Consider the following 25371-nt stretch of genomic DNA (forward strand, 5'->3'; position numbering starts at 1 on the left):
ACACATTCTGGTGAGTCCCCGTCGCCTTCATGAAGCACTTAGATTCTGTCACTTGAGCAGGCTTCGTGGGGTACATTAGATCCGTGTCCAACAAACCCCCAATTCCTTCCCGAGGCCTGCAAGCCCTCAGCCTCGCGGCCCCCACTTCATCCCTCTGTGACTTGTAGCTGGAAACCTCCCCCTCTCCTCATTATTGCCTCTGCCTGCACCTGCTGCTTCTCTTGTGAAACTGAGCCTTCTAAATCCCCTTCATTTCCCCCACTTTGATAAAGTCGTCTGGGTACATGACAAATACAGTACACTTGGGTATATGTTGAAAATAATCCCTCCCCACACTCCCGCCTCCTGAGGCACCCCCCCCCCCCCCGGACTTTGGCGGTCACCCTGGAGTAGGGTAAGTGTTATGCATCCTTTTGAGGAGGGGTGTGTTAGCCTCCTGATGGCACTAAACGCATGGATTTGTAACTGGACCCAGGCTGGAGATTGTCACACATCAGTCCATGGCAAGATGCTGTTGTTCCTGGTGCTGGTGCTGGGCCTGGAGGCTTGTGCCTGCTGGGCAAGTGCCCTACCGCTGGATGGCACCCTCGGCATTTCCTCAGTCTTTAGTAGGGGAGGGGTTGAGATTGTGTGGCATTCTGTTACCCAGTCTGGCCTGGGACTCAGCAACCCTATTCATTCAGCCTCTGGAGTGTTGGGATTACAAGAGCCTGTGACTACGCCTATCTTTCTTACTGTGTGTGTGTGAGTGTGTGTGTGTGTGTGTGTGTGTGTGTGTGTGTGTGTGTGTGTGAGAGAGAGAGAGAGAGAGAGAGAGAGAGACAGACAGACAGACAGACAGACAGACAGACATCAGAGGGTGTCAGCTCTCTCCTTCCTCTTTATCTGAGATGCAGTCTCTTGTTTGCCACAGTGAACAACAGGCTTGTAGCTAGCTGGCCCATGAGCCTCTGGGGATCCTCCTGTCTGCCTCACAGCTTGCTAAAGAAGTGCTGGGATTACAGATTCAGGCAACCATGCCTGACTTTGCATGGTTTCTAGACTCAGAGCCTCAAGTTTGCATGGCCCTTTACCCATCTGTCCATCTCTGTAACTGCAACACTACATTTTGAGACAGGGTCTCACTGGCCTAGAACTTACTGTGTCAACCAGGCCGGCCTCACGGAGATCTGTCTGTCTCTGCCTCCTGGCTGTGTTCAACATTCTTCTTGTAAAAATGTATGTGAGTATTTTTCCTACAAGTGTGTCTGTGCACCGTGTATATGCAGTTCGTACAGAGGCCAGAGGTGGCATTGGATCACCTGGTGATGGAGTTACAGATGGTTGTGAGCCACCATGTGGGTGCTGGGAATTGAACCCAGGTCCTCTGGAAGAGCAGCCAGGCTCTTCACTGCTGAGTCATCTCTGCATTCTGTATCAACATCTTTATGGCTAGAGAATGCTCTGTTATTCGGCTGCCATGCAGTCAGCCTCTCTCTTCTGTTTGTGGTCACTGAGGTTCGTGTCTAGACTCGGCAATAAGGGCAAAGTTGAGGGGGGGCATTTGCTGACACCCTCGTGCTCTCTGTCCTCTTCTGCTTCTGTGGCTTCGGTCCCTCAGGGAGTGCTCCTGTCCCCACGCTAACGAGCCCAGCATGGAGCATGAGCGGACTGGGAGGAGGACTCTTCCAGGTGAAGAGTGGGTGGGTGCTGATAGAGAGATGTGGGACAGGCAGAACCAAGGGCAGATTGACCGGACAGGGGTGGTACTTACCGTGGGGACCAGTGAGTGTTCTTGGTCTTGATGCCTTTGGAGGAGGTGGGTGGGGCATGAGAACTTTCCAGTGGGTGGGAGGGGCTCATCTTAGCTGAATAAATGTGAATAAGCGCTGGTGGCCCTGTTTCCTTAGAGTGTCTTGGGGCATCTTGATCTGGCTGTTGGGCATGGTATGGAGAAGTGTGTCTTGGTTGTGGGAGCAACATCTCTGCCTGTGTGACTACTTCCTATAACTTGATGTGTTATTTTCTTGTTGCTATGACCTAATACGTGACAAGCCACCTCAGGAAGGTAAGGTTTATTTTGGCTTCCATCTTGAGGGGATATAGTCCGCCATCTTAGGAGGCCTGGTGGTAGGTGGCTCCATCTACGGTGGTGGGAGTGTGCGGTCGGGCTCCTCACAGCTACACATCTCCTGAATAGGAACTAGAAAGTTGGCAGGAAGCAGGGCCTAGTTAAAAAATGTCCAAGTCCACCCCTAGTGACCCATGTCCTGTAGTGAGGCTCCATCTCCTGAAATAGACCACAGTTCCCACAGCACTGCCACCAGCTGATTGCCACGTGTTGAACTACGTGAGCCTGTGGGGGACTTTTCATAGTGAAACTGTGGTCATAGCCTTGTCACCAGGGCTGTGGTAGGAAACGGTGTTGTTTTGTTTGAAAAGTAGATGATAGCTCCCCATGTTAAGATAGGTGATTGCCACACAGCCACACAGGTGCCATCGGGGCCTGTGGGCCTTGCTCTGTTTTTTGTTTGTTTGTTTGTTTTAAAGAGAGACCAAAAGTCTAGGTGCTTTGAGACTTCCTTTTTTGTATACTTTGGCACCGAGTTAAGAGTTTACATAAATGGCTGAAGAAAGACCAACCGTCCTGGAGAAGGAGACAGGTAGATTCTAGGGGGAAACACTGACATGTCACTCGGAGTTTGGGGACAGAGTGACTGTGTCACCTTCACACCCTCTCCAAGTGACCCAGGCCTCCTTGACAGCTTTTGAAACATGGTCTTCTGTGTCTCTTTCAGATCCTGGCTCTGCAGAGCGAACGGCCCAGAAACGGAAGTTCCCCAGCCCTCCCCATTCCTCCAATGGCCATTCGCCCCAAGACTCATCCACGAGCCCCATTAAAAAGAAAAAGAAACCCGGCTTACTGAACAGTAGCAATAAGGAGCAGGTAAAAGAGCCACGCACGGCGAGTGGCTTGTGTGCCGTGGGATGGAGGCCAGGCAGCAGTGGTGTAGCTTGGGATCTTGGCATTAATGCCACAGGCCACCTGGCACTAGCTGGCATTTACAGAAAGGGAGGGCAGCTCAGAAGAGGCCTGTGCAAATGTTTCCAGCAGGGTTTCAGGTCTGTTTGAGGACAGAGGATAGAGCTGTGAGCCAGATTGTGGGGTGGGGTGAGGGGTGGGGGTAGGTGCGTTGTTCTTGGAATGGGCTGGGTTTTTTCCTCGGGTTAGTTTTGGTGGCCTTAAGGTTTTCCTTCCCTCTGGGCTAAGACAGTTGCCTGAGGGGGCTGCGTGGCCGAGACCATTTTCTCATCTGTAAAATGTTGGTCAGTGGGGAGAGACACTGTCTGAGTCCAGCTTTGGCCGTGGGTCACGGTCCCTTCTCTCATGAGAGGGGGGAATTAAGCCGGGTTGCTGCTTTTGTGGGAAGAGGTCTCGAGATGGTTAAATGCCTAAGGCCTGGCATGTATGTTTCCGAGCATAAATCTGTTTTCACTCTCGAAGTTATATAGTGAGTGGCCAGCTCAGCCTTGGCTCTGTGGCCTTGGGCAAGTTAACCTCTTGTGTGCTCTTAGCTTTCTCATTCAAAAGATGGGGATTATGGTACTGCCCAGTCCACACGGCTGCTGTGAGCTTTAATTGAACACCATTAATTAATTAATGATGCATACAGGGTGACAGCATTCATAAAAGAAGTCTGACTCTAGCAATCTTTTTTTTTCCCACTTTCTTTTGTAACCCTGGTTGGCCCGGGGCTCTGGCTCCAGTAATCTTAAGGTCTTTGCACATAACAAAATCCCCCAATATCTGAAAAAGCATTGTAGACCCACACTGTCTGGCATGGAAGCCACAACCCATGTGTGGCTCTCTTGGGCAAGAGTGACTGAGAAACGGAGTTTTTCATTTAATTTACTTTAAAGTTAAATGGCTGTCTGTGGCCGTCTGTTCGACGACCCAGATCTGGCCATTTGGGAAGGGCTGTAGCTGTCCCTGGTAAAGGGAAATGCAGAGGTGTGCCGTCCTCAGGGTCTCAGGGCAAGGGAGGCTAGCTTTGCATGTCTGGCTGGTGACATCTGGCCCCTGTCACCTGGGAGCCATTATAGCTCTCGTAGGAGTGAAGACTCAAAATGGAACACAGGGGTTATGGACGTGGCTCAGTTTGTAAATACTCGACTTGCGAGCATCAGGACCTGGCCTGAGTGTGAGAAACCCTAGAACTCATGTAAAAATGCCAAAAGTGTTTGCCTGTCATCCCAGTGCTGGGGAGGTGGACACAGGCCCCCTGGCCCTCCCTGGTTGGCCAGGCTAGCCTCCTCAGAGACTGTCTTCAGTGGAGGGCCTTCCTAAGGCTGCCACCTGATTGTCACCTCTGTCCGCCACACAGTCATGAGCTCACGCGCGTGTGTCCCGGGGCCCCTGAGAATTGGCTGTCTTTCTGTTAGTGGGTCCGGGTGAACGTTTTCTTTCCTCCGTTCCTTACCCACCGGTTACGGCCATTTTCTCAGCCAACTTGTGGCCGTCCACACCTGCCATCCCAGTACCTGGGAAGCTGAGGGTGGAGTATCAGAGTTCAAGACTAGCCTAGCTCCATGGTAAATTAGAGAGGCCAACCTAGGCCTGATAGTGAGTTAGTGGCCAGCCTGGGCTATCTATCTATAGCAAGGCCTAGTCTTATACAGGTAAATAGCAAAAGCAACAGTTACGACCCATCTCCAAACTCCCCCATTTCAGTGATGCTTCAGCGTCATGCTGCTGGGGAGTGTTTGTAACTCTGTGTCACCTGTCTCTAAGTGTCCGGGTCCTGCATTGCTGTTGCTCAGGGGTTTGACAGGCTTGGAGGGTGGGACTCCATGGCCTCAGAAGACTTTCAGGGTATGGGAACAGCAGGGTGGGGTTGAGGAGACAGACACAGGGCCTGGGCTTGCCTCTGGGGACTTGTCAGCAGTGGTTGCAGAAGAGGAAAGGCATCAGCAGCTTCACCGGGGCACATGACCCAGCTCCCGGCGTCGGGGACACTGGGGACACTCACTGTGTAATCGGGTCACCGGCTTTCTCTTGGAGCTTCGGTTAGCTCTTCAAGAGGGCTTTGGGTAAGCACTGTCCAAGATTGATTGACAGGTAGATTAGGCTCAGCAGGCAAAGAGAAGAGAGTCCTTGCCGTTTGAATCCTTGGTTGTCTCTCGCATATGGCATTTGCAGAAAGGGACATTTTTTGTGCACTCTGTCAAGGGATCACAAATATTTACTTATTTTGAAATAGTCTCACTATGTAGCCCTGTCTGGCTTGAAACTCATTATATAGACTCATTACGTAGGCTTCATGCTCACAGAGATCCCCCAGCCCCGTCTCCGGAGTGCTGGGATTAAAGGTGTGTGCCACCATGCCTGGCTTTTTAGAAGGAGATTTATTCATTATTTTTAAGATTTATGTTATGTGTGTTTGCTTGCTTGAGTTTATGTACATCGTGTGCATGCAGGAGCCCTTAGAGGTCAGATTGCTTAGAATTGGAGTGATGGGAAGTTGTGAGCAGCCATGGAGGTGTTGGAAACTGACTTCTGATGGCCTGTTTGACCTTGCTAGTTACTATCCTTAAAGATCTACTTATTTTCATTTTATCTGTGTGAGTTCTGCTTGCATGTATGTATACACCCCACTTGTGTGTAGTGCCCATGAAGGCCAGAAGAAAGGCATGGGATCCTCTGGAACTGGAGTTAAAATTGTGAGCTGTGGGTGCTGGGAACTGAACCCCAGTCCTCTGTAAGAGCAGCCCATGTTCTTAACCTCTGAGCCATCTCTCCAGCCGTTCACTCATTATTCTTAGAGAATCTTGAATAGAAAACATCTGTCAGCTCTAGTGTTGATGAAAACATCCCTGGAGTGAGTGAATAGGTCTTTTCCATTTTCTTGTTAAGCTGACCTGGGGCAGGAGCCAGGGAATAAAAACATTTACTCTGTAACCTGCCATTATCCCTTGTCGCCAGGCTGTAGCCTGTGCGCTTTGCTGTGGGGCCGGTTACATACTTTAGAGGTGTGGGGGAGAGAAATCAGAATTCATTTGACCCGAAATGGTTGGCTTTTCCTTTTAGAACTTCCCCCTTTGTTACCAGGTTATTTTTGTGAAGCAGAAAACAGAAGGGGCCCGTATGAGAGAGAGTGCATGTGATTGACAGGGAGACCATCCTCTGCCGCCACTGAGGCTCCTGGAGTCTGGGGTCCCTGGAGAGAGCAGAGTTGCCTGGCTACCCCTTTGGTCCTGAGGACACCCACTTGGGGCGAGGCAGAAATGGAGCCTGGGGGAAACTTCTTCTGAGCTATCAAAGAAACAAGCGTAGTAGAAATGCCCGGTTGGGCCCAGTGGACTCTGGTGTCCTGTTAGGTGACCCATCCTGTTTGATTCCTGAATTTTGGCTGGACTCCTTTGTTATTGAGATGGGGTATTGCTAAATTACAAGGCTGCCTTGAACTTGCTTGCCACAGCATGTTGAAAAATGACCTTTTTTTCCTTTGGTTTTTCAAGACAGGATTTCTCTATGTAGCCCTGACTCACTCTGTAGACCAGGCTGGCCTTGAACTGCTTGCCTCAGCCTCCCAAGTGCTGGGATTGAAGACATGAACCACTACTGCCCGGTGAAAAAAATGTACCATTTAAAGAATGTCCCAGCCGGGCGGTGGTGGCACACGCCTTTAATCCCAGTACTTGGGAGGCAGAGGCAGGTGGATCTCTGTGAGTTCAAGGCCAGCCTGGTCTACAAAGTAAGCTCCAGGAAAGGCACAAAGCTACACAGAGAAACCCTGTCTCGAAAAACAAACAAAACAAACAACAACAACAACAACAACAACAACAAAAAGAATGTCCCAACAATGCTATTCCTCCCTGGACCGCCCACACCCCTACAGTTGTACTGAAACAGGGGAGTAACTGGTGATGTGGGAAGATGGAGCTGTCCACTGAGAAAGACTGATTCCAAAGATGAACAGAGTAAGCCCCCAGGGCGCTCCCTGCAGGGTATGGGAGAACCAGACATGCATGCAGTGCACCAACTCCTCCTCCTGAAATCCTGGGCTGCCTGTAGCTCTAAAAGCTTTCTCATCCTGGAGGTCCTAGCTCAGTGGTTCTCAACCTGTGGGTTGTGACCCCCTGGGGTCAAATGACCCTTTCATGGGGTCACTAAGACCATCGGAAAACACAGATATTTACATTATGATTTATAACAGTAGCAAAATTACAGCTATGAAGTAGCAATGAAAATAATTTTATGGTTGGGGGTCACCACAACGTGGGGGAACAGTATTAAAGCGGTGCAGCCTTAGGAAGGTTGAGAGCCACTGGGCTAGAGACATGGGGTGTGGCTCCATGTGTGGTAAGCCTTGTCTCCAAGTGTGTGAAGTCTTGGACTCAATTCCAGGTTATGGGGGGCAGGTGAGGGGGAAGCAGTGATAGATAGGAACGCAGAAGTCTGGTTCTATTGAAGTCATTTTTGTTTGTTTTTGTTGTTCAAGACAGGGTTTCTTTGTGTAGCCTTGGCTGTCCTGGAACTCCCTCTGTAGATTGGCTGACCTCGAACTCACAGACATTCACATGCCTCTGCCTCCCTGAGTGCTGGGATTAAAGGTGTGCGCCACCACCAGGCTGAGAAGTCATGTTTTCAGTCAACAAAATGTCACAGCTACTTTCATATTAGATCAGTATTAAAAATGAGGAAGTGTGCGTGCCTGTGTGTATATGTGTGTGTGTGTGTGTGTGTGTGTGTGAGTAAAGAGTAGAAGCCACAAAAAATGTAATAGGAGACCCCTGTGACCCCTGTTCACATCACACATACACACTTTTTAAAATTTAAAGACAAAGTGTGTGTGTTTGTGTGTGTGTGTATGTGTATGTATGAGAGTGTGTGCGAGAGTGTGTGCATGAGAGAAATTGTGTGTGTGTGTGTGTGTGTGTGTGTGTGTGTGTGTGTGTGTGTGTGTGTAACGGGGTTCTCTCCTTCCTTTCCATGGGTTCCAGGGGTCAAACTGGTTGTTAGGCTGGCCTTTATCTGCTGAGCCATCTTGTCAGCCCCTGTTTTGTTCTTGAGACAGGGTCTTCCTTAGGCTGACCTCAAACTCATAGTCATCCCTCTGCCTCAGATCCCAGGCCCTGCAATAACAAGCACAGTCCGCTTTGCCTGTTAGTGTTATCAGAATTTGCCATATGTAGCCGGTATGAGATTTTCTGGGAGGAAATAGTAATATTTTACTGGCAGGGAGCTTGTGTTGTGTAAATGTGGTGTCTACATCACATCCATGCGTTTGTGGCGAAGGCAGTCTTGATCCCTTTGTCTCCAGGTGGGTTCTGAAGGTCACACAGCTTTCTAGGCCCGTTGACCGGCACCACCGGCTGCCCCCAGTGTGTGGCCTTGCTGTGTTCTCAAGCGTCTCATTCTAGAGGCACGTTTCCTGACGCTGCCTGGCAGGAAGATGCCTGGCTCCCATCAGTTGGCTTGCCCCTTTCTCTCTCTGCTGTTGTTGGTTCTGATTAAGTGACCAGGCTTTCTGGTGGATGCGAACACCTCCTGCTCTGAGGATCACAGCTCTGGGCAGCCTCTTGGAGATGCTCTCTACCCTGGAGATACTCTTAAATAATGGAAGATAATTTTGTGTGGACCAAATCTGATTGTTTCTACCCTCCAAATACCTACTCTTTAAAGCACACCAGGGCAAAGTGCAGGTAGTGGCTGTGCCACCACCCAATACCAACCTGTTGGGACTCTCAACCCCATTTTACAGATGAGAAAATCGAGGCTGGGAGGTAGAGAGAGAGATGGCCCAGGTCACGCAGCTGGTTAATGAGGGAGTTAAACTGTGCATTCGGGTATGCCTAGTCACTAACTCGCGGGTGCTAGCCTCCAGTCTCTGGCCTTTTAACACAGAGGCAAGTGCCTTTGCCACTGCTGCCCGGCTAATGCTGTGTTTAGTTGGGAAATGGAGGTGGCCTGGCCGTGTAGTGGGGTTGTGAGGCGTGTGATGCGGGTGTGTTGTCTGTGATGTACTTGTGCAAACGACTGCTAAGAAGCCACATTTGTGAAACCCCGCCTGTCTTTCTTGCCTACATTTCAGTCAGAGCTAAGACATGGTCCGTTTTACTATGTGAAGCAGCCACTCACCACAGACCCTGTTGATGTTGTACCGCAGGACGGACGGAACGACTTTTACTGCTGGGTTTGTCACCGGGAAGGACAAGTCCTCTGCTGTGAGCTCTGTCCCCGGGTTTATCACGCTAAGTGTCTGAGACTGACATCGGAACCAGAGGGGGACTGGTTCTGTCCTGAATGTGAGGTTAGTTCCCGATGAGTGAATTCATTACCTGCCTCATTTCCTCTCCTTTCTCTTTTCTTCCTTTTATTTTTTAAAAATTTCAAATAATCCAAATAGAGGGAAAGAGAAATGTCTTGCCTCCTGCCTGCTCTACCCCGGCCGCCCCCCTGGGGACCCGCCTCCGCGCTGGCTGCACTGGGGCAGCCCTTGGAAAGACATGTCGCCTTGCCTGTCCCTGCTTCTCCACGAGCCTTGGGAGCGCTTTGAGATCCGCGGCTGCGCCTCCGCCTCCGCTGCTTCTGCCGTGAGTGCCTTGGAAAGGGACCTTGTAGGTCTGTGATGGCTGACGATGCCTTTTGAAAAGATCCTGTGCTGTGGTTACCTCCTCCTCCTCCTCCTCCTCCGTTCGGCCGCGAGTCCTCGCCAGTCGCCCAGCTGGGAAGACTGCTGTGGTGTGTGTGTGTGTTCCACGTGGTGACCGTCTCGTGTTTTCTCTCATGCAACAAGTATTTCTCCAGTGCCTGTTAGGTACCGGGGATTCGACAGCACGTTCGACAGAGAGGATAACCTTGCATTATTATTTCTGTTTTGGGCAAAAGAGGACAGAACCCCAAAGACAGTTACTTATCATAAATAGGTTGAAGAAAAGTGGAGAACATGGACGGAAAGGTGGGAAGAGGGAGCTGAGGTGCTGGGCGTCCCCCCTTTAAGAATCCAGGCCCGGGAAGGTCACACTGAGACATGAGGAGGACCCGGAGGGGGAGGACATCTGGGCAGAGGAAGCCACAGGTTCGGTGCTGCAGCCATGCGTGCTAGGCTGAAGGTAGCCACCCCGGCGGCGTGTCCCACCCCGGCATCGTGTCCCGCCAGCAGCAAAGCTGAACCAACTCGCCAGGAAGCCGACTGCTGGAGCGAGCTCCATTGTTCTGCGCAGCTCACTGATGCTCCCTCTCTGCACTGATGAAAACAAGCGTCGGCCGAACACGTCATTTCATGTAGAACATCTCTGGGATCCCACTGTGCAATGAGTTAGATTCTGAGGAAGCTTCCTGTGTGTGAGAGGGAAGTGTCGCCTAGATGTGTGTGTGGGAGGAACTCAAGACAGGAAAAGGCCCGTGATGCCACTCTTGGGTAGGGAAAGGAGAAGAAATACTTTGGACTTCAAAACAAAGGATGATGGCGTTGAAGGGGTCTTGTACCTCTGTCACAGCAGAAGCCGCCGGCTGACGCCCCCCTGGGGTTGCTCCAGAGAGACTGGCACACCCAAAGAAAGTGCTGACTGCTCCCTCCTCTGTGTAGAGCTGGGTTTGCTCCCCCAGTTTTGTGGGTCCTTGAGCCTCCAGTGGTTCTCTTCTGTCTTGAGCATCCCATCCCCATTGTCCGAGTCACCAGATAGCATGGTGGAGACAGGCTGCCTTTCTATGTCTGAGACGCCAGAGCTAGTGACCATCCTGTGTGGGAAGCAGCCAGTGAGGTAGGGCCAGCCAGGTTGTTTGGTGCCAAGCTTGCTATCTCACCATTACGATGACGACGCCTCTCTGTCCCCCCGGCCGCACACAAGATGGCTGCTGGAGGCTTAGGTATCATGTATGGATGGTCAGCTATTTCCCTAAGAGAATAGCATGTCTCCTAACTTCTCTTTTATCAAGTGGGAGGATTTTCCCCAGTGTCCTCCAGCTAATTTGCCCTTGGGCTCCCGGGTCAGCATTGCTCACCAATTCCCCCTAGAAGAAGCCTGACCGGGACTCCTGTGCTGTGCTGGTCAGTCCCTGGCAGGAAGGAGGAAGGAGTGGAGATTGGAGGGAGGGGATGGCGGAGGGCTAGGCGACTCCCTCTTTGTCCACTGTGGATATGTGGCACTCGGAAAGAAACGGGGTTCAAGCGAGCAGGTGTACTTGCTGTGTTCAGATTCGGGGCCCTCAGGTTTCCCCCCCTGGAGTGAGCTGGAAAGACAGCCGAGAAGATAAAACGGGGTCGATCTGTGTGCCCTGCACCATTGTCAGTTTCTGAGTGACTCAGTGTGGCCCTTTGCCTGACGACCAACCACACCGGGAGTTCACTGGAAGGCAGGCCCCGGAGATGGGACAGGTGGAAACTGGTTCCAAATTAACTGGAGCCAGGGTCTCAGCTCTTGTTCCGCAGATGGGCCAGAAGAGTCCCTGACGTTCTAGGGTTTTCTCTTTCTGTTGTTGCTGCTCCGCAATCCTCAGAGTCCCCAAGGCCCGGTAGGAGGCTTCTGCCGCAGTCTGGGTGCAGTTGTTTTTCTGGGTCCTTTATGAAATGACCATTCTGACCTGGGTGTGGTGGCACATACTTGTAAGCCCACTTGGGAGGCTGAGGCAGGAGGATTAGGAATTTGAGGCCAGCCTGGGCTACATAGTGAGATTCTTTCTCCAAAGAGAAAAGAGGAAGGGAGGGAAGAGAAAGGAAGGAAAAGAAGAAGAAAAAAAGGTAAGGAATAGAAAAGAGAAAGCGGGGGGGGGGGGAGGAGAGGAGATGGGGAAGCCTGGATATGGTGGTGCACACCTTTAATCCCAGCTCTTGGGAGGCAGAGGTAGGTGGTTCTCTGAGTTTGAGGCCAGCCTGGTCTACATACTGAGTTCCAGGCCAGCCTGGGCTACATAGTGAGATGGTCTTAAAACAAAGGAGCGGTTGCCCCTCGCAGGACGCCCACAGTGGCCTCACGTCCTTGGGCGTGGAGAATGAGGTGTGTTTCTCATTGGCTGACCCCCTTCCCTAATTCTACAGTGACCTCCATCCCCCTGCACCAGCAGCGTCCTTGAGAACGGCCCCTCTAGTCTGCTCAGCCGTAGCTCAGGGCTCCCAGAGGATGTGGCTGGTGGCTGTTGAGCACACATTCTGGGTTGCACTTCTCGCCCTCCATCTACTCTCTGTGGCCTTTTCTTTTCAAATTCAATTCTTAAGACCCAGAGGTTGCAGTCTGCCACCTTCCCAGGCCCCGGATCAGATCATCATGTCTTCATGAGCCCACATCACTTCCTGATACAGTGCATGTGGATTGACGTCTTAAACCTCTGCCCACGGATCCAGCAGGTGCTGGCCTGGTAGCCTGGACTAATGGCTGTTCCGGTGCCAGCCGCTGATCTCGTTTAGCTGGGAATTGCGTTTACCTGCGAGTGCGTTAGCAGCAATGGAAGGCGGACAGATGCATTGGTGGTCACGTGCTCCCCTAACAGACCTGTGTGTGTGTGATTTTTGACTTGTAGAAGATTACAGTAGCAGAGTGCATCGAGACACAGAGCAAAGCCATGACGATGCTGACCATTGAACAGCTGTCCTACCTGCTCAAGTTTGCCATTCAGAAAATGAAGCAGCCAGGGGTAAGAGGACTGACCATTCCCGCTGCTCTGAGCGCAATGGCGGCGGTGGCTTCCATTTTGTCCCTTTAATGTGCTATGTGTGCCTTTGGTGGCCTTGCTTTTCAGGCACACAGACATCCTCTTGGGACCTTCCTGTATGTCCAGTCGTAAGATACGGTAGCCTGTCCTGGAAGAGTTTAGTCAGAGGACAGGTGTGCTAGTGGAGGGTGTGGGGGTGATCCTAAAGAGCTGTGAGGTCAAGATCACATGGTGGAACCCCATTGCCCAAGGAGGGACTCTCTGCTCCGCCCCAGGCCTTTCTGAAATTCTGTGAGAGCACAGCACAGCTCAGTTCAGTGAGACTGAGCCAGGGAGTGAGCTCTCCCAGGTGGGCAAGGCTGTCCTTCATAAAGGGGGGTGGGTTTGAAGTCTTCTGTTTGAACAATAGAGAGGTGGCCTGCCTCCACCCCGAGATCCTCCACTGAGCCACCACTGTGGTCGGTGTGTTTACCATGATGGTTTCAGGAAAATGTCAGAAGAATACCTTGTTTTATTTTTTCTGTGGTCATGGGGATTGAACCCAGGGCCTTGTGAATGCTAGGTGAGTGCTCTGTTATTGAGCTCTATCCACTCCTATCACCAAAATATATATGTTGTTTTAAAATGTAATATTTAAACCCAGTCTTGGTAGCACATGCCTATAGTCCCAGCACTCAGGAGGCAGAAGTTCAAGGCCACCTTGATCTCCTAAACAGGTTTCAGTCTAGCCATGGCCACATAGCAAGACTCCGGCACAGAAGTCCCCCTACCCCATTGCCTCAGGATATTAAGATTAATCCCATACTGCATTTTCCCTACAGATGAATTCAAGAAACATTGGGCAGGTTGCCCCTTCTGTTTGTATTAAAAGCACCCTGTGCTCTAGTGAAATTCCTTTGGGTTCATTTGCTAAGTTCACAGAAATGTAGACTCAAGATTAGGACTCACCCATTAAACCTCTTTCAAAACAAACGCGGCCATCGAGGTGGCCCAGTAGGTAAGGATACTTGCTGCAGCATCTGCTGACTAGGTTCCCTCCCCAGGCTCCGTGTGGTAGTAGAGAACCAGTTCCCCAAAGTTGTCCTCTGATTTCCACACACACACTCTCACATGCCTGTGCTCACATACATACACTAAATCAGTGTGATAATACAGAAAATAAGAGATGTGTTCTAAAATCTGTTGTTATCTGGGGGAAAACATCCAGATCCTTCCAGTTGGCTGGTGTTAAAATGGGAAACCCTTTCTCTTGAATCCCAATCATTGGGAGTAAAGTGTATAGCCAGAATTTGGTACAAAGAAAAAAGATCTTTATATTTTTACTGTGGAGTGTGTTTTTTAGGTTGAATGTGATGAGTTGCTTCTGATTCTTTTAGTTTATAAACTGTGTCTGCTAAAGACCATCTATAGTTAAGGATCATTTAGACCGAATAACTTGGTAGAGCTGGTGTCTTTTTTTGGGGAGGTGAGGGGTGCTGGGGATTGAATCCAGAGCCTTTCCCATGCTAGACAAGTGCTCTACTCCTGGGCTGCAACCCCAACCCAGGTTTTTGTTTTCCCCCCCAGACTGGGTTTCTCTGTATAACAGCCATGGCTGTCCTGGAACTCACTCTGTAGACCAGACTGGCTTCAGAGATCCACCTGCCTCTACCTCCCAAGTGCTGGGAGTAAAGGCGTGTGCCACCACCATCCGGCACATGATGTATTTTAAAGAGATTTATTTATTTTTATGTGTATAAATGTTTTGCCTTCATAATGAATGTGCACCATGTATGCCTGGGGTCCGAGCTCAGAAGAGAGCATCGAAGCCTCTGGGACTGGAATTACAGATGCTTGTGAGCCACTGTGTGGGTGCTGGGACCTGAACCCATGCATTCTAGGTGACAGAGTCCAGTGTCCAGGTGGAGAGCTGCTCAGTTGCCTTGCTTGAGTATAAGTTAGTGTTCAACCAAATTGTTTAGTGTTTTTATTTCTTTAAAGGTGTGTGTGTGTGTGTGTGTACATGGGTGTGTGAGCCCTACTTGTGTGCAGGTGCCCAAGGAGGCCAGACGAGGGCATGGGATTCCCTGGAGTTGCTCAGTGTGGGCGCTGGGATCCGAACTTGAGTCCTCTGGTGGAGGAGCAGGCTCTCTTCACCACAGAGCCATCTTTCTAGCACCTCTTTTTAGCATTTTTAACTTGAGAACTAAATACCTGCCATGTACATTGTGGTCAAGATCGAGAACTTGCTCAGCCTGGCTGTGTGAGGGAGGACCAGAATCTGACTTTGTAGGTTTCCCCAGGTCATACCCTGTGCTCACACTTAGGGGACATTTTTTTTTTTTTTTTTGTGAGTCAGCAACATTTTACCCTCAAGTCAGCTTGTGCTGGGTGTGGACTACACAGCAAGTATCCTTTAGAGGCCTAAAGTGGTTTACAGTGTTGTAATTGTCAGCCTTAATGGAAGAGGGCAGAGCCTGTGTACGAGATCAAAACAAGTAAGAAAACCAGACGCATTCACCTGGGCCCAGGACTCTGTAAGTGAGTGGAATTAGAAGATGGGTCACCTTTTACCTTGACCTTTTCGAGGTCATCTTGTGTGTGGGTATCGCTAGAGCCGTGAAAATGTGTTTGGTTTTCAGCACCCTTTGCTTTCCATGCGTGGCCTTCAGATGAGTGATGGGTTTTTGCCTGTGCACGTGTCTTTCTCTTACAGACAGATGCATTCCAGAAGCCCGTTCCATTGGAGCAGCATCCTGACTATGCAGAATACATATTCCACCCCATGGACCTTTGTACATTGGAAAAGGTTGGCCTCCATCCAGGGCCTGGCAGAGGAGTCGAGATGGCTGAGGCTCTTCCCTTTCCCTGTCCGAGCTCCAGTTACACCAGGACGTTGTCCTGCTCTGTTTTATTCGGATAGAACTCTGTCTCCCATGCCCTTCCTCTGTGACCTCCTCCTGGGGGATCGCAGGGGACTGTTGAAATCCACAGGCAGGGCTTTTGAGGGATAGTCCCAGCTTCTGAGAACTAGTGACTTGATTGATTGATTCTCACTTCCTCTTTCGGAGGCGCTAATGAGAGCAGCAGGAAGGAGGAAGAGAAAATGACATGTTTGGAAACCTCCAGATTAGCAGTAAAGGGGCTTCTTAGAACTGGATTCCCTTTGCCCATCAGGCTATTTCTTTAATGTTTGAAGAGTGTGTGCTAAAATTCCATGGTGAAAACCACACTTAACACTCTGCTTGATCATAGGATCCTCATGCGGAGTTCCCAACTCAGCAGCTAAATATGGGTTTGAAACACATCTTCGTAGGGCTGGGTCTGGCCTGGCCTTGCCTGTGCAAGGCCTTGTCTTTGACCCCCAATTCTGTAAGAAAACAAAGGCATCCATAAAGTAGAACATGATGTCATAATGTCTGCATTAATAATCCCTCCTCAAAGAAATAGATCACATCTACTTTGGAAAATTGCACAGACCCCTATGGTATGCCAGAAAGAGGAAGCATTAAAAAAACAACATGGTTGGGATTCTAGCTTCAGGCAGGGGTTAGGTGTCTTCACATTGTTGTACCTCAGTTTCTTCATTGTCAGAAGCATCTCAAGGGCTCTTTGTGAGAGGCACGTGATCCATAGTGACTGTCTCAGTAGTGATGCTCTGCTATATGAACTGTGCCCTTCATTGGATGCTGCTGCTGGATAAATGACATCATTTTCAAGATGAGAATGTTCAAGTCCCTGGGATGACTCTGAGTGCATTTTATAGGGCTGTAGATCTTGAACCTAATAGCATTCTGGGAAATGAGTTGGAGAGCATTGACTTATTCGGCAGATGGCTTCTGTGACAGGCGTAGGGGGGGACCCAGGTGTTAGCGCTGCTGCCTGTGTCAGCTTGAATGGTCATCCTGCTCTCTGGCTTCTCCTCCCAGAATGCGAAAAAGAAGATGTACGGCTGCACGGAAGCCTTCCTGGCCGATGCCAAGTGGATCCTGCACAACTGCATTATTTATAATGGGGGTGAGTAGCTTGGAGGTTCCTAAGGAAGAGAGTGTGATACGAGCGTGGCCCAGTCTCCTGCCCTGTGTTAAAATGAATCAGGTTTCCTGGACTGGAGCGATGGCTCTGCTTACCAGCACCTGCTGCTCTTCCAAACAGTGTGAGTTTGTTTCCCAGCACCTCTGTCCGGCCGTTTGAAACGGCCCACAACTCCAGCTCCAAGGGATCTGACTTTGCCTGTCTTCTGTGGCTCTCTGCATTTGCACGTACACCCCTACCCCTCATACACATATTGAAAAGAATCTTGAACATCAGGCTTAGGTGATTGGGCAGATAGCCTGGCCAGTAAAGCGAGGATCTGAGTTTCCATTTTCAGTGCCCATATAAAAGCCAGGTGCCACACACAGCTGCACTGGGGAGGCAGAGGCCGGGGACTCTCCAGAGCTCTTGGATCAGTGAGCTGCAGGTTCAGTGAGGGACTCTGTCTCAAAACACCTGCAGAGCAAACCGGAATGCACCTGATATTGAGCTCTGAATATCAGATCATACAAAGGGCTTGGGTGGAGGAGCATAATTTCTGCTCCAGCTAGGATGGTCAGTGGTGTGGGGTGGACGGAGGACGGGGGATGCTCACAGGTCTGCAGAGGCTGCCAGCTAGGATGGTCAGTGGTGTGGGGTGGACGGAGGACGGGGGATGCTCACAGGTCTGCAGAGGCTGCCATGTAGGTGCATGTGTGTGGGTGGGCATGCACCTGTGTGTGTGCATGTGCAAGGCCTGAAGCCAATCCCAGGTGCCATCTACCTTGGTTTCTGTTTATCTTCAGGTCTGATGCGAGCCAATTAGGCTAGAACAGCTGGCCTTGGAGTCCTTATGCTTTTGAGGCAAGCACATAGTGACTGAGCCATCTTCTCCTCAGACCAACGAATTTACAGTTTCTGAAAATGCTGTTAGGCCCAAAGAGAGCACATTTCTTTGGCCACCTTGACCTCTGCTCTAGTGCAAAGGGAAAAAGCTTGGCGTTAGTTCTGGGCCAGATGCTCACATCATTGGCTAGGAGTTGTGGTAGAGGCTGGGACTCCTGATTTGGACTTAGTCTTTAAGTAAATGAGAATCATCACATCTGTTTTTCTACACAGCTTCCGGTGGAGTCTTAGTGAGGCACCAGACACTCCATTTCTTTTTTGCATCGTGTTCTGGGATTATAGGGTTAAGTAAGGCTCCTTTCTGTTAATTATAGCCTTTAGAATGTCAGAGTACTTTGAAATATTAACCTCATCTATAGGGAATTCCACACCAACTGCTCAGTTGCAAGATAATGATAAAGCTTGGTCCTTGATAGAGAAGTCAATAATTTGAATCAGTGTTGGAAGCCTGAAACCTGGGGTTTTTAAGCCTTTAAATGGTGAATCTTGGGGGGAAACAAGTTAAAAAAAATTGTTAATGCAAATGTAATCCTGAGGCAGGCAGCTTGCTGGCTGCCTTTGGAATAATCCAGTTCTCTTACTCCCTTAGGAAATCACAAGTTGACGCAGATAGCAAAAGTCGTCATCAAGATCTGTGAGCATGAGGTACGTGTTCCCTGTCTTCTTGGTGAGGCTGTCTCCTAGAGGCACAGGGAAGCCCAGTGGGTGGCTACTAGGACGTTGGCGTTCATTGTGCTGTGTACAGCATCTTGCTCTTCACGCACATGAAAGCAGGAAGAGGGGCCCAGTGGTACGGGAGCCTGTTAGCTCAGTGGTGATCTAAGGGGATGAGAGTGATGTTCAGCCTGAAGTCGTGGCAAGTCCAGGGAATCCTAAGTTTTCTCGGTTGTCAGTTTGTTAGTTTTGACCTCGGTCTCCACAGTTGGGAGTCAGTCCATGGGGTCATTCATTCTTTTGACAGAGGTTTGTGGTTTTGACTTAAGGGGGACAAGCTCATAAAGTATCTGTCCCCCCCCCTTTTATTTTCAAAATGGGGTCTTATCATATAGCCCAGGCTAGCCTTGAACTTGCTATGTAGATCAACTGGCCTCTGCCTCCCTAGTGCCAGGAATGAAGGTGCAGACCACTATGCCACCATTCCTATCGCTTTGCCTGGCCATGATGGTGTCCCCCTCCCCTTCCCCAAGTTGATTATGTGGTTCTCAGGCATGAAATTCACAGATAATAGTGTGTCTTACCGTCCAGAGATTCGATAGCTCTGCTGTTTGGAGATATTTCCTGACTGCTTCCCAGAACAGCTGTAGCAATGTGGATAACAACCTGAGGTGGATCTATATGGTAGTGTGTGTGTTCTTTCCAACGCAGGAAGTTCTGATCTTTTAAAAAGATTTATTTATTTTATTTTTAAAAAACAACTTACTATTTTTATTTCATGGACATTGGTATTTTGCCTGCAGGTATGACTGTATAAAGATGTCAGATCTTGGAGTTACAGACAGTTGTGAGCTGCCATGTGGGTGCTGGGATTTGAACCTGGGTCCTCTGGAAGAGCAGTCAGTGCTCCAGCCTCCTGTTTATTTATTTTTATTTATGTGTGTATGGTGGCCTGTATATTTATGTACATCATGGGTGCCCAGATGACTCATCAGGGCCAGAGGGCAGTTCCCCTAGAACTAGAGTTACATGAGGTGGGTGCTGGGAACCAAACCCAGGTCGTCAGCAAGCGTGGCGAGTGAGCTGCCTCTGAAGTCCATCTAAATTTAAAAAGTATATGTGTGTACATTTCCTCCATGTGATCGTGGGACATCAGCATTTCACGGTCTTTCCCCTTTGCATTGTGTTGGTAGTGAGTCGGGACGGACCCCTCACTATAGGCTTTTGGGGTAGTGTGAGTAGTGTGTTCTCACTCATTTCCTTCTCCAGTTAAGCTGGCTCAGGAGGGATGGGGATGGACGCGGGTTAAAGATCACCATGTAGCAAAGCTCCTGTTCCACGCGTGGGCCTGCATGGTGACAGGAGGCAGAAAGAAATGTAAGGCCACCAATACTGTGAAGACCATAGTAGCCACTAAGTGGTTGAGGAGACTCATCTGGACTTCAGAGATCTACTGCCTGGGTTCAAATCCATGCCCTACCTCTCTGCCACTCTCTGGGGCAGGTTACTTGAATTTTGAGGACTTCCTCCCTTTCTCCTCCATACTTTAAAATGAGATGACAGCAGTCCATTCTTGTCCCACTGGTGAGGAGTAAAAGAATCCTCAGCCGTGGAAGACTTAGATGGGCCTGCTTGTGTTGAAGGTGGCAGGATTAGATGCCACGGGACATTTAGGATGATGGTATGCTAGGTCTGTGGTGTTTACTGCTGTGTGGATCCTGTGTTGTTCATTATCACTGACTGCCTAGGAAGAGGTGCAGGCCCAGAGGCATGAGTGCTTTTTTTCTGAAGCTTCTGGACTAGTGCGTGGTTGACTTCTCAGCTTAGCCCTCAACTCCAGTTCCAGGGGATTGACACCTTCTAAGGGGCCCAGGCAAAGTGAACATATATACATTCAGGCAAGACTCCTTCCCTGTCTCTCCCTCCTTCCCTCCTTCCCTCCCTCTCTTTCTGTAAACACACACACACACACACAAACAAAGGAAAAAAATTATTAAGCAAACTGTGTCATGTGTGCTGCTGTGAACCTCTCCTGGGAGAGCACTGGGGAGGCCGAGGCAGAAGGCTTCCTTGATCAGCTTGAGGGTAGCCTGGGCTACCTGGCAAGATTCCATTGCTATCTTCTTGCCCCCTAATACGAGAGAGGAAGATCTGACCTTGAAATCAAAGGACAAGCCCTTGAGTGCCAGGGATTTCCCGAGGGCTCCCAGATGTGCGGCCCCACGCTCTCACGGACCCTTGCTTTGCAGATGAATGAAATCGAAGTGTGTCCGGAGTGCTATCTTGCTGCTTGCCAAAAACGTGACAACTGGTTCTGCGAGCCCTGTGTAAGTTGGGACTCTAGCCCTTTCTTTCTCGCCTGTAACCCTGGTGCCTTTGGTGACCGGACCAAGAGGGCCCTCTCCAGGGACTCATGAGATGAGGCGGTGAAGTTTTATGTAAGTTGTTCTGAAAAAGTCAGGACGGAACGGAATGAACTGGACTTGGGCAAACCTATTGGGCCAAACTGTTTTGTTCCAGCGTTAAGCATCCTGGTGACTAGGTTGACTCGATAGGGGGATGTGACAAGTGGGATGCAGGTCACAGGACATCAGAATCCTGTCTGCAGTTTGCTGAGTCATTTTTAAATCTGGCTGGGCCTGTTTTAAGACCTTTGCACGTACATCCCTGGAGGACCAGCTCAGGCTCTCCAGAGAGGTGCAAAGTCACCCTCGTGGACTTTTGCTTCTCCTACAGTGTTGGGCATTGACTGAATCCAGTATGTTTTAAGCAGTGGTTCTCAAGCTTCCTAATGCTGCAACCCTTTAATACAGTCCTCATGTTGTGGTGACCCCTAACCGTAAAATTATTTTCCTAGCCACTCCGTAACTGCAGTTCTGCTACTGTTACGAAGCCTAATGTAAATATCTATGTTTTCTGATGGTCTTAGGCGATCCCCGTGAAAGGGTCATTGAATTCCTCAATGAGGTCGTGAACCCCAGGTTGAGAAGCAGCCGTTTTGCAGAGATGTGCAGCTCGGGGTGGAGTGGGAGTATGTGAGAGAGAGAGAGGCAGGGTGGAGGGTTGGAGAGGGCAAGACTGGACAAGTGACGGTTAAAACGTAGCCCAGGCTGCTTCTTGCCTCTGAGATAAACACCGGTGTGATCACAGCCCTGCAGAGGCTCCTGCCGTCCCTCCCTGCCGAGCTCCACATTTTGTCCAGATGGCACAGAGTGGGTGTTGACTGTTTGTGTGATGCCTCAAGAGGTGAATCTTTTTCTTTTTTCTTTTTTCTTTTTTCTTTTCTTTTTTTTTTTTTTTTTTTTTTTTGGAGACAGGGTTTCTCTGTGTAGTTTGGTGCCTGTTCTGGATCTCGCTCTCACAGAGATCCGCCTGGCTCTGCCTCCCAAGTGCTGGCATTAAAGGTGTACGCCACCGCTGCCTGGCGAGGTTAATCTTCTTATTCATGGTCACTGTGGCAATGAGCAGAGCCAGGACCCAAGACTGATTCTTTTCACTGTTTCAACTTTTTTTTTTTTTTTTTTTGAGACAGGATTTATTTGTGTAGCCTTTGTGTGGCTGTCCTGGAACTCACTCTGTAGACCAGGCTGTCCTCGAACTCACAGAGGTACACTTGGCTTTGCCTCCTGAGTGCTGGGATTAAAGGCGTGCGCCACTATGCCAGGCTCATTCAACTTTGAAGGCCCTCCCCGGCTCTGTCCAGGCTGCACACCTCCCGGGGAGCACCTGTGTGGGGACCCCGCTTACAGCTGTCAGCTTTTCATGAGGACTGGTGTCCTATAGTCTAATTACTGTGATAAACACCATGGTCAAAACCAACCTGGGGAGGAAAGGCTTTGTCTCGTCTTACGGCATCACCCAGGGAAGTCAGGGCAGGAGCTGATGCAGAGGCCATGGAGGGGCCGCTTACTCGCTTGTTTCTCATGGCCTGCTCAGCCGGCTTTCTTATAGAACCCAGGACCACTGGCCCAGGGATGGCACCACCCCCTAGTGGCCTGGACCCCCCTCCCCTCAGCTATTAGTCAAGAAAATGCCCCACAGACTGGTCTATAGGCCAGTCAGATGGAGGCCTTTTCTGACTTGTCATCCCCTCTTCCCAGATGGCTCTAGCCTGTGCCAAGTTGACAAAAAGCTAATCAGCAGAGCTGTTTTCCTTCCTGCCTCCCCGTGTTCAAATTACCTTTCAGACTTGAGTGTGTGTCTTGTTGCCAAACATAATGCCAGCTCTGCATTTTCTTCTTCTTCTAGAGCAACCCGCACCCTTTGGTCTGGGCAAAGCTGAAAGGCTTCCCATTCTGGCCAGCGAAAGCCCTGAGGGACAAAGATGGGCAGGTTGATGCCCGCTTCTTTGGACAACACGACAGGTGGGCGTTTAAAAACAGGCTCCGAGTGGAACCCTGGGTAATAATGTCAGAGAGTCAAGGCGCCAAACATCTGACTGTTGTTTCTGCTGTTTTTAAAAGCGAATTCTACCTTTTATTAGGAATGACTATGGCTGTGATCTTATTTATAGTCATAACAACCAGTGATCCTGTGTGTGCGAAAACCGTTTCCTGGTTCTGTGTGAGGCTCAGAGCGGGGAGGGCTTCATTCAGTCGCTTTAGGAGTCTTAGGAAAGAACCACACCTCCGCGGTTCTGTTGATGGATCTGGCTTCGGAATGAGTTCCATGGCTGTGTGAAGTGCTGCCGTTTGGTGTGTGCAGTTATTTACTTATTTTGTTTTCTGGAGTAAATTAAATCTCAGTGCAAATTACTTTTAAAAGTAATGCTTTTAGGGACCGGAGATAGTTTCCTGGATTGCCACTAAATGATTCTTGTAGCATTGGATGGAGTAGTTCCCCCTCCCCCCTCCCTTTCTCTCTATCTGAAATGGGAAATGACAGGGGGATGGTGTTTTGACGGGTGTGAACCCTCCTCCCAGCCTCTCCACCCTCCCCTTACCTTCCCACTTAGGCTGAATGCAGTTATGGCGTCTCTCCAGCTTCCAGCAGCTCCCATTGCCCTGGCCCTGCCTGCCTGTGAACAGGTAGTCAGAGGGGCTGCTTGTCATGTCCCCTTTCAGCCGGCCACCTTGTGATGAAAGGCAGCCGAGACTCCCTCAGAGCTCGCCCCTCCCCCTCCCCCAAGCATTTGGAGAAGATGTATGAGTGAGTGCAAAGGAGTTCAAGTCACATACCACACAGAATATACATATACAGCATCTCAGAGAGCACTCACTCTTGTCAGTTTTCAATTGACTCACAGATCAAAGGAAAAGAAGAATTTCAGTTTCTTCCAGAAATCCCAGCAGGTCCCTTGTCAGGAGAACAGATAGTAGCTCATTGAGGTGGTACTGACTTTGGCAGGGAGTACCACACTTTAATTTTGACACCTCCCACCCCCACCCCACCCCCACACTTTTTTTGTTTTGATTTTTTGTTGTTTTTTGTTTTTTGATTAGCCCAGGCTAATCTCAGTTTGTTTTATAAGAAAGTGACTCTGGGCTCCCGATCTTCCCTCCTCTGCATGTGATTGCTGGAATTCTAGGCATACTCCTTGACACCTGGTTATGTGTTGAAGGAACCCAGGGCTTCCTGCACGCTAGCCATGCTCTCTACAAAATGAGCTCTGTCCCCTCTGTCCCCAGGCCCTCCCCACCCCCCCATCCCCCCTGTCCTGGACGCCAGGCCTGCATTCCTTCATCTCAAGGAATGTGCTTCCTCAGGCTGTTTCCGCGCTGCAGTGCGATGGCCGGCCGGCCGGCAGATACTTGTCCACGTGAGCTCCGAGGCTAGCTATCTGCCATCTGTAGGAAACAGTGGGTGTGAAGGTGCTGGTCACCGAGCTGGAGGGGCAGAGGCCAGTGAAGGGCTGTGCCTGTGGAGGCTGTGCGGTACTGAAGTGGTTTGAACTGGGTGCCCTGGGGGAGAGTGAGGATCTGTGCCTTCACCCACCTCATCACAGAGCACTTGTGTTCATATCTTTTTTTTTTTTTTTTTTTTTTTGGCCGTCTTATGCTACTGTGTGACTGAGGAGGTGCGCACTGTGTAGCCAGGCTAGCCTTGAACTTGGGCTCCTGCCTCGGCCTCCTGAGGGCTGGGGTTGCGGACACACACCCCTGTCCCCAGACACCAGGCACTTCGCTACGTCTTCCTGGTAAAGAAACTGAGGCCCAGAGAGGGCCATACCTTGCCCAGAGTCACTCAGGGGAGGGCAGTTCTAAGACTGCTGTCGTGGCCCTTCCCTGAGCCCTTCTGTGCTGAGGAGAATCTCATTTCCTTTTAAGGGAAAAGAGCTCATTCTTGCCTAGGCCCCTTAAGGCACTTGGGAACTTTTGGGGATTGGGGACAGTTATGACCCTGACCAGGGCAAAGGCCTGTGGCCTCCCCCCCCCCCCCAAGCCCCTGGTGCTGACTCAGGCCTGGTGAGTTTGTTTTCTGCAAGCTCTGTTCCCCTAGATGGGAAGTGTCTGGGGGCAGCTCTGGGGACGCCAGTGGCTGTCACCGCTGCCTTACCCAGCCCAGAGCCCTGTCTCGTCTCTTCTGGCAGCTGTTGGACTTCTGCTCAGCCTCATCAGATGTGAGGGTCCTCAGGCCCCAGCCCCAAGGTGTCTCAAGTACACCCAGGGGTCTGCTCACTCCTTAGCGCTCTGAGACCGGCTGCAGATTTGGGGTTTCTCACGTGCGTTCAGGCTTTGGGCTGAATTTGGCCTCTGCACAGCCAGCCTCCTTCCTCGAGCGTCATTTCCGCTTCAGATGTGGGGCTTCACTGCCAGCTGTTGACGTGGTGTAAAGACCAGGGAGACCAGGAAGGGCTGGGTCCAGAGTCCTGTGTGGGCAAAGGCTTCTCTTACAGGAGCAAGTGTCTTCTCCCCCTGCCCCGCCTCCCATCACATCCTTTGCTTAAGTTCAAGGTCCAGCAATCCTTAGAGTTCCTGGTCTCCGTGGAAACAATATGGACAAGTTGAGACTATAGAGTCAGGAATACACAATTAGCAGGATGCTCTGGTGTCCCTAATCTACAGGATTGTGGTGTTCTTTCTACGGTCATGGTGGTCATGTGTGTGTGTGTGTGTGTGTGTGTGTGTGTGTGTGTGTGTGTGTGTGTGTGTGTATGATGAGGGTTGCTGGGCCTGGAAAAGCAACACTGATCTTTTGGTTTCAGGGTCTCTGCAGAACTTCCTGGAGTGTGGGGTTAGTAGAGTAGA

The 25371-nt window shown here is 50.3% G+C and overlaps 1 protein-coding gene across 25 annotated transcripts in view; it reads left to right on the forward strand.

The window, feature by feature from the left end:
- Zmynd8 (zinc finger MYND-type containing 8) overlaps positions 1-25371 on the forward strand; it is a 102126-nt gene that overhangs the window by 33178 nt on the left and 43577 nt on the right. For 13 of the 25 annotated variants that reach the window (XM_042276822.2, XM_016009395.3, XM_006991128.4 and 10 more), the window contains 8 exons: positions 2778-2926; positions 9075-9293; positions 12500-12613; positions 15327-15419; positions 16540-16627; positions 18120-18175; positions 20434-20511; positions 22433-22548. In XM_042276822.2, coding sequence (XP_042132756.2) covers positions 2778-2926; positions 9075-9293; positions 12500-12613; positions 15327-15419; positions 16540-16627; positions 18120-18175; positions 20434-20511; positions 22433-22548 — 913 coding nt within the window. Of the gene's footprint in view, positions 1-2069; positions 2643-2777; positions 2927-9074; positions 9294-12499; positions 12614-15326; positions 15420-16539; positions 16628-18119; positions 18176-20433; positions 20512-22432; positions 22549-25371 lie in introns of those variants that run through there. The other 12 variants (XM_042276825.2, XM_076571158.1, XM_016009399.3 and 9 more) reach the window with 2 other exon arrangements.

The sequence above is a fragment of the Peromyscus maniculatus genome, chromosome 4, assembly GCF_049852395.1.
Source record: "Peromyscus maniculatus bairdii isolate BWxNUB_F1_BW_parent chromosome 4, HU_Pman_BW_mat_3.1, whole genome shotgun sequence".
Classification (NCBI taxonomy): Eukaryota; Metazoa; Chordata; class Mammalia; order Rodentia; family Cricetidae; genus Peromyscus; species Peromyscus maniculatus.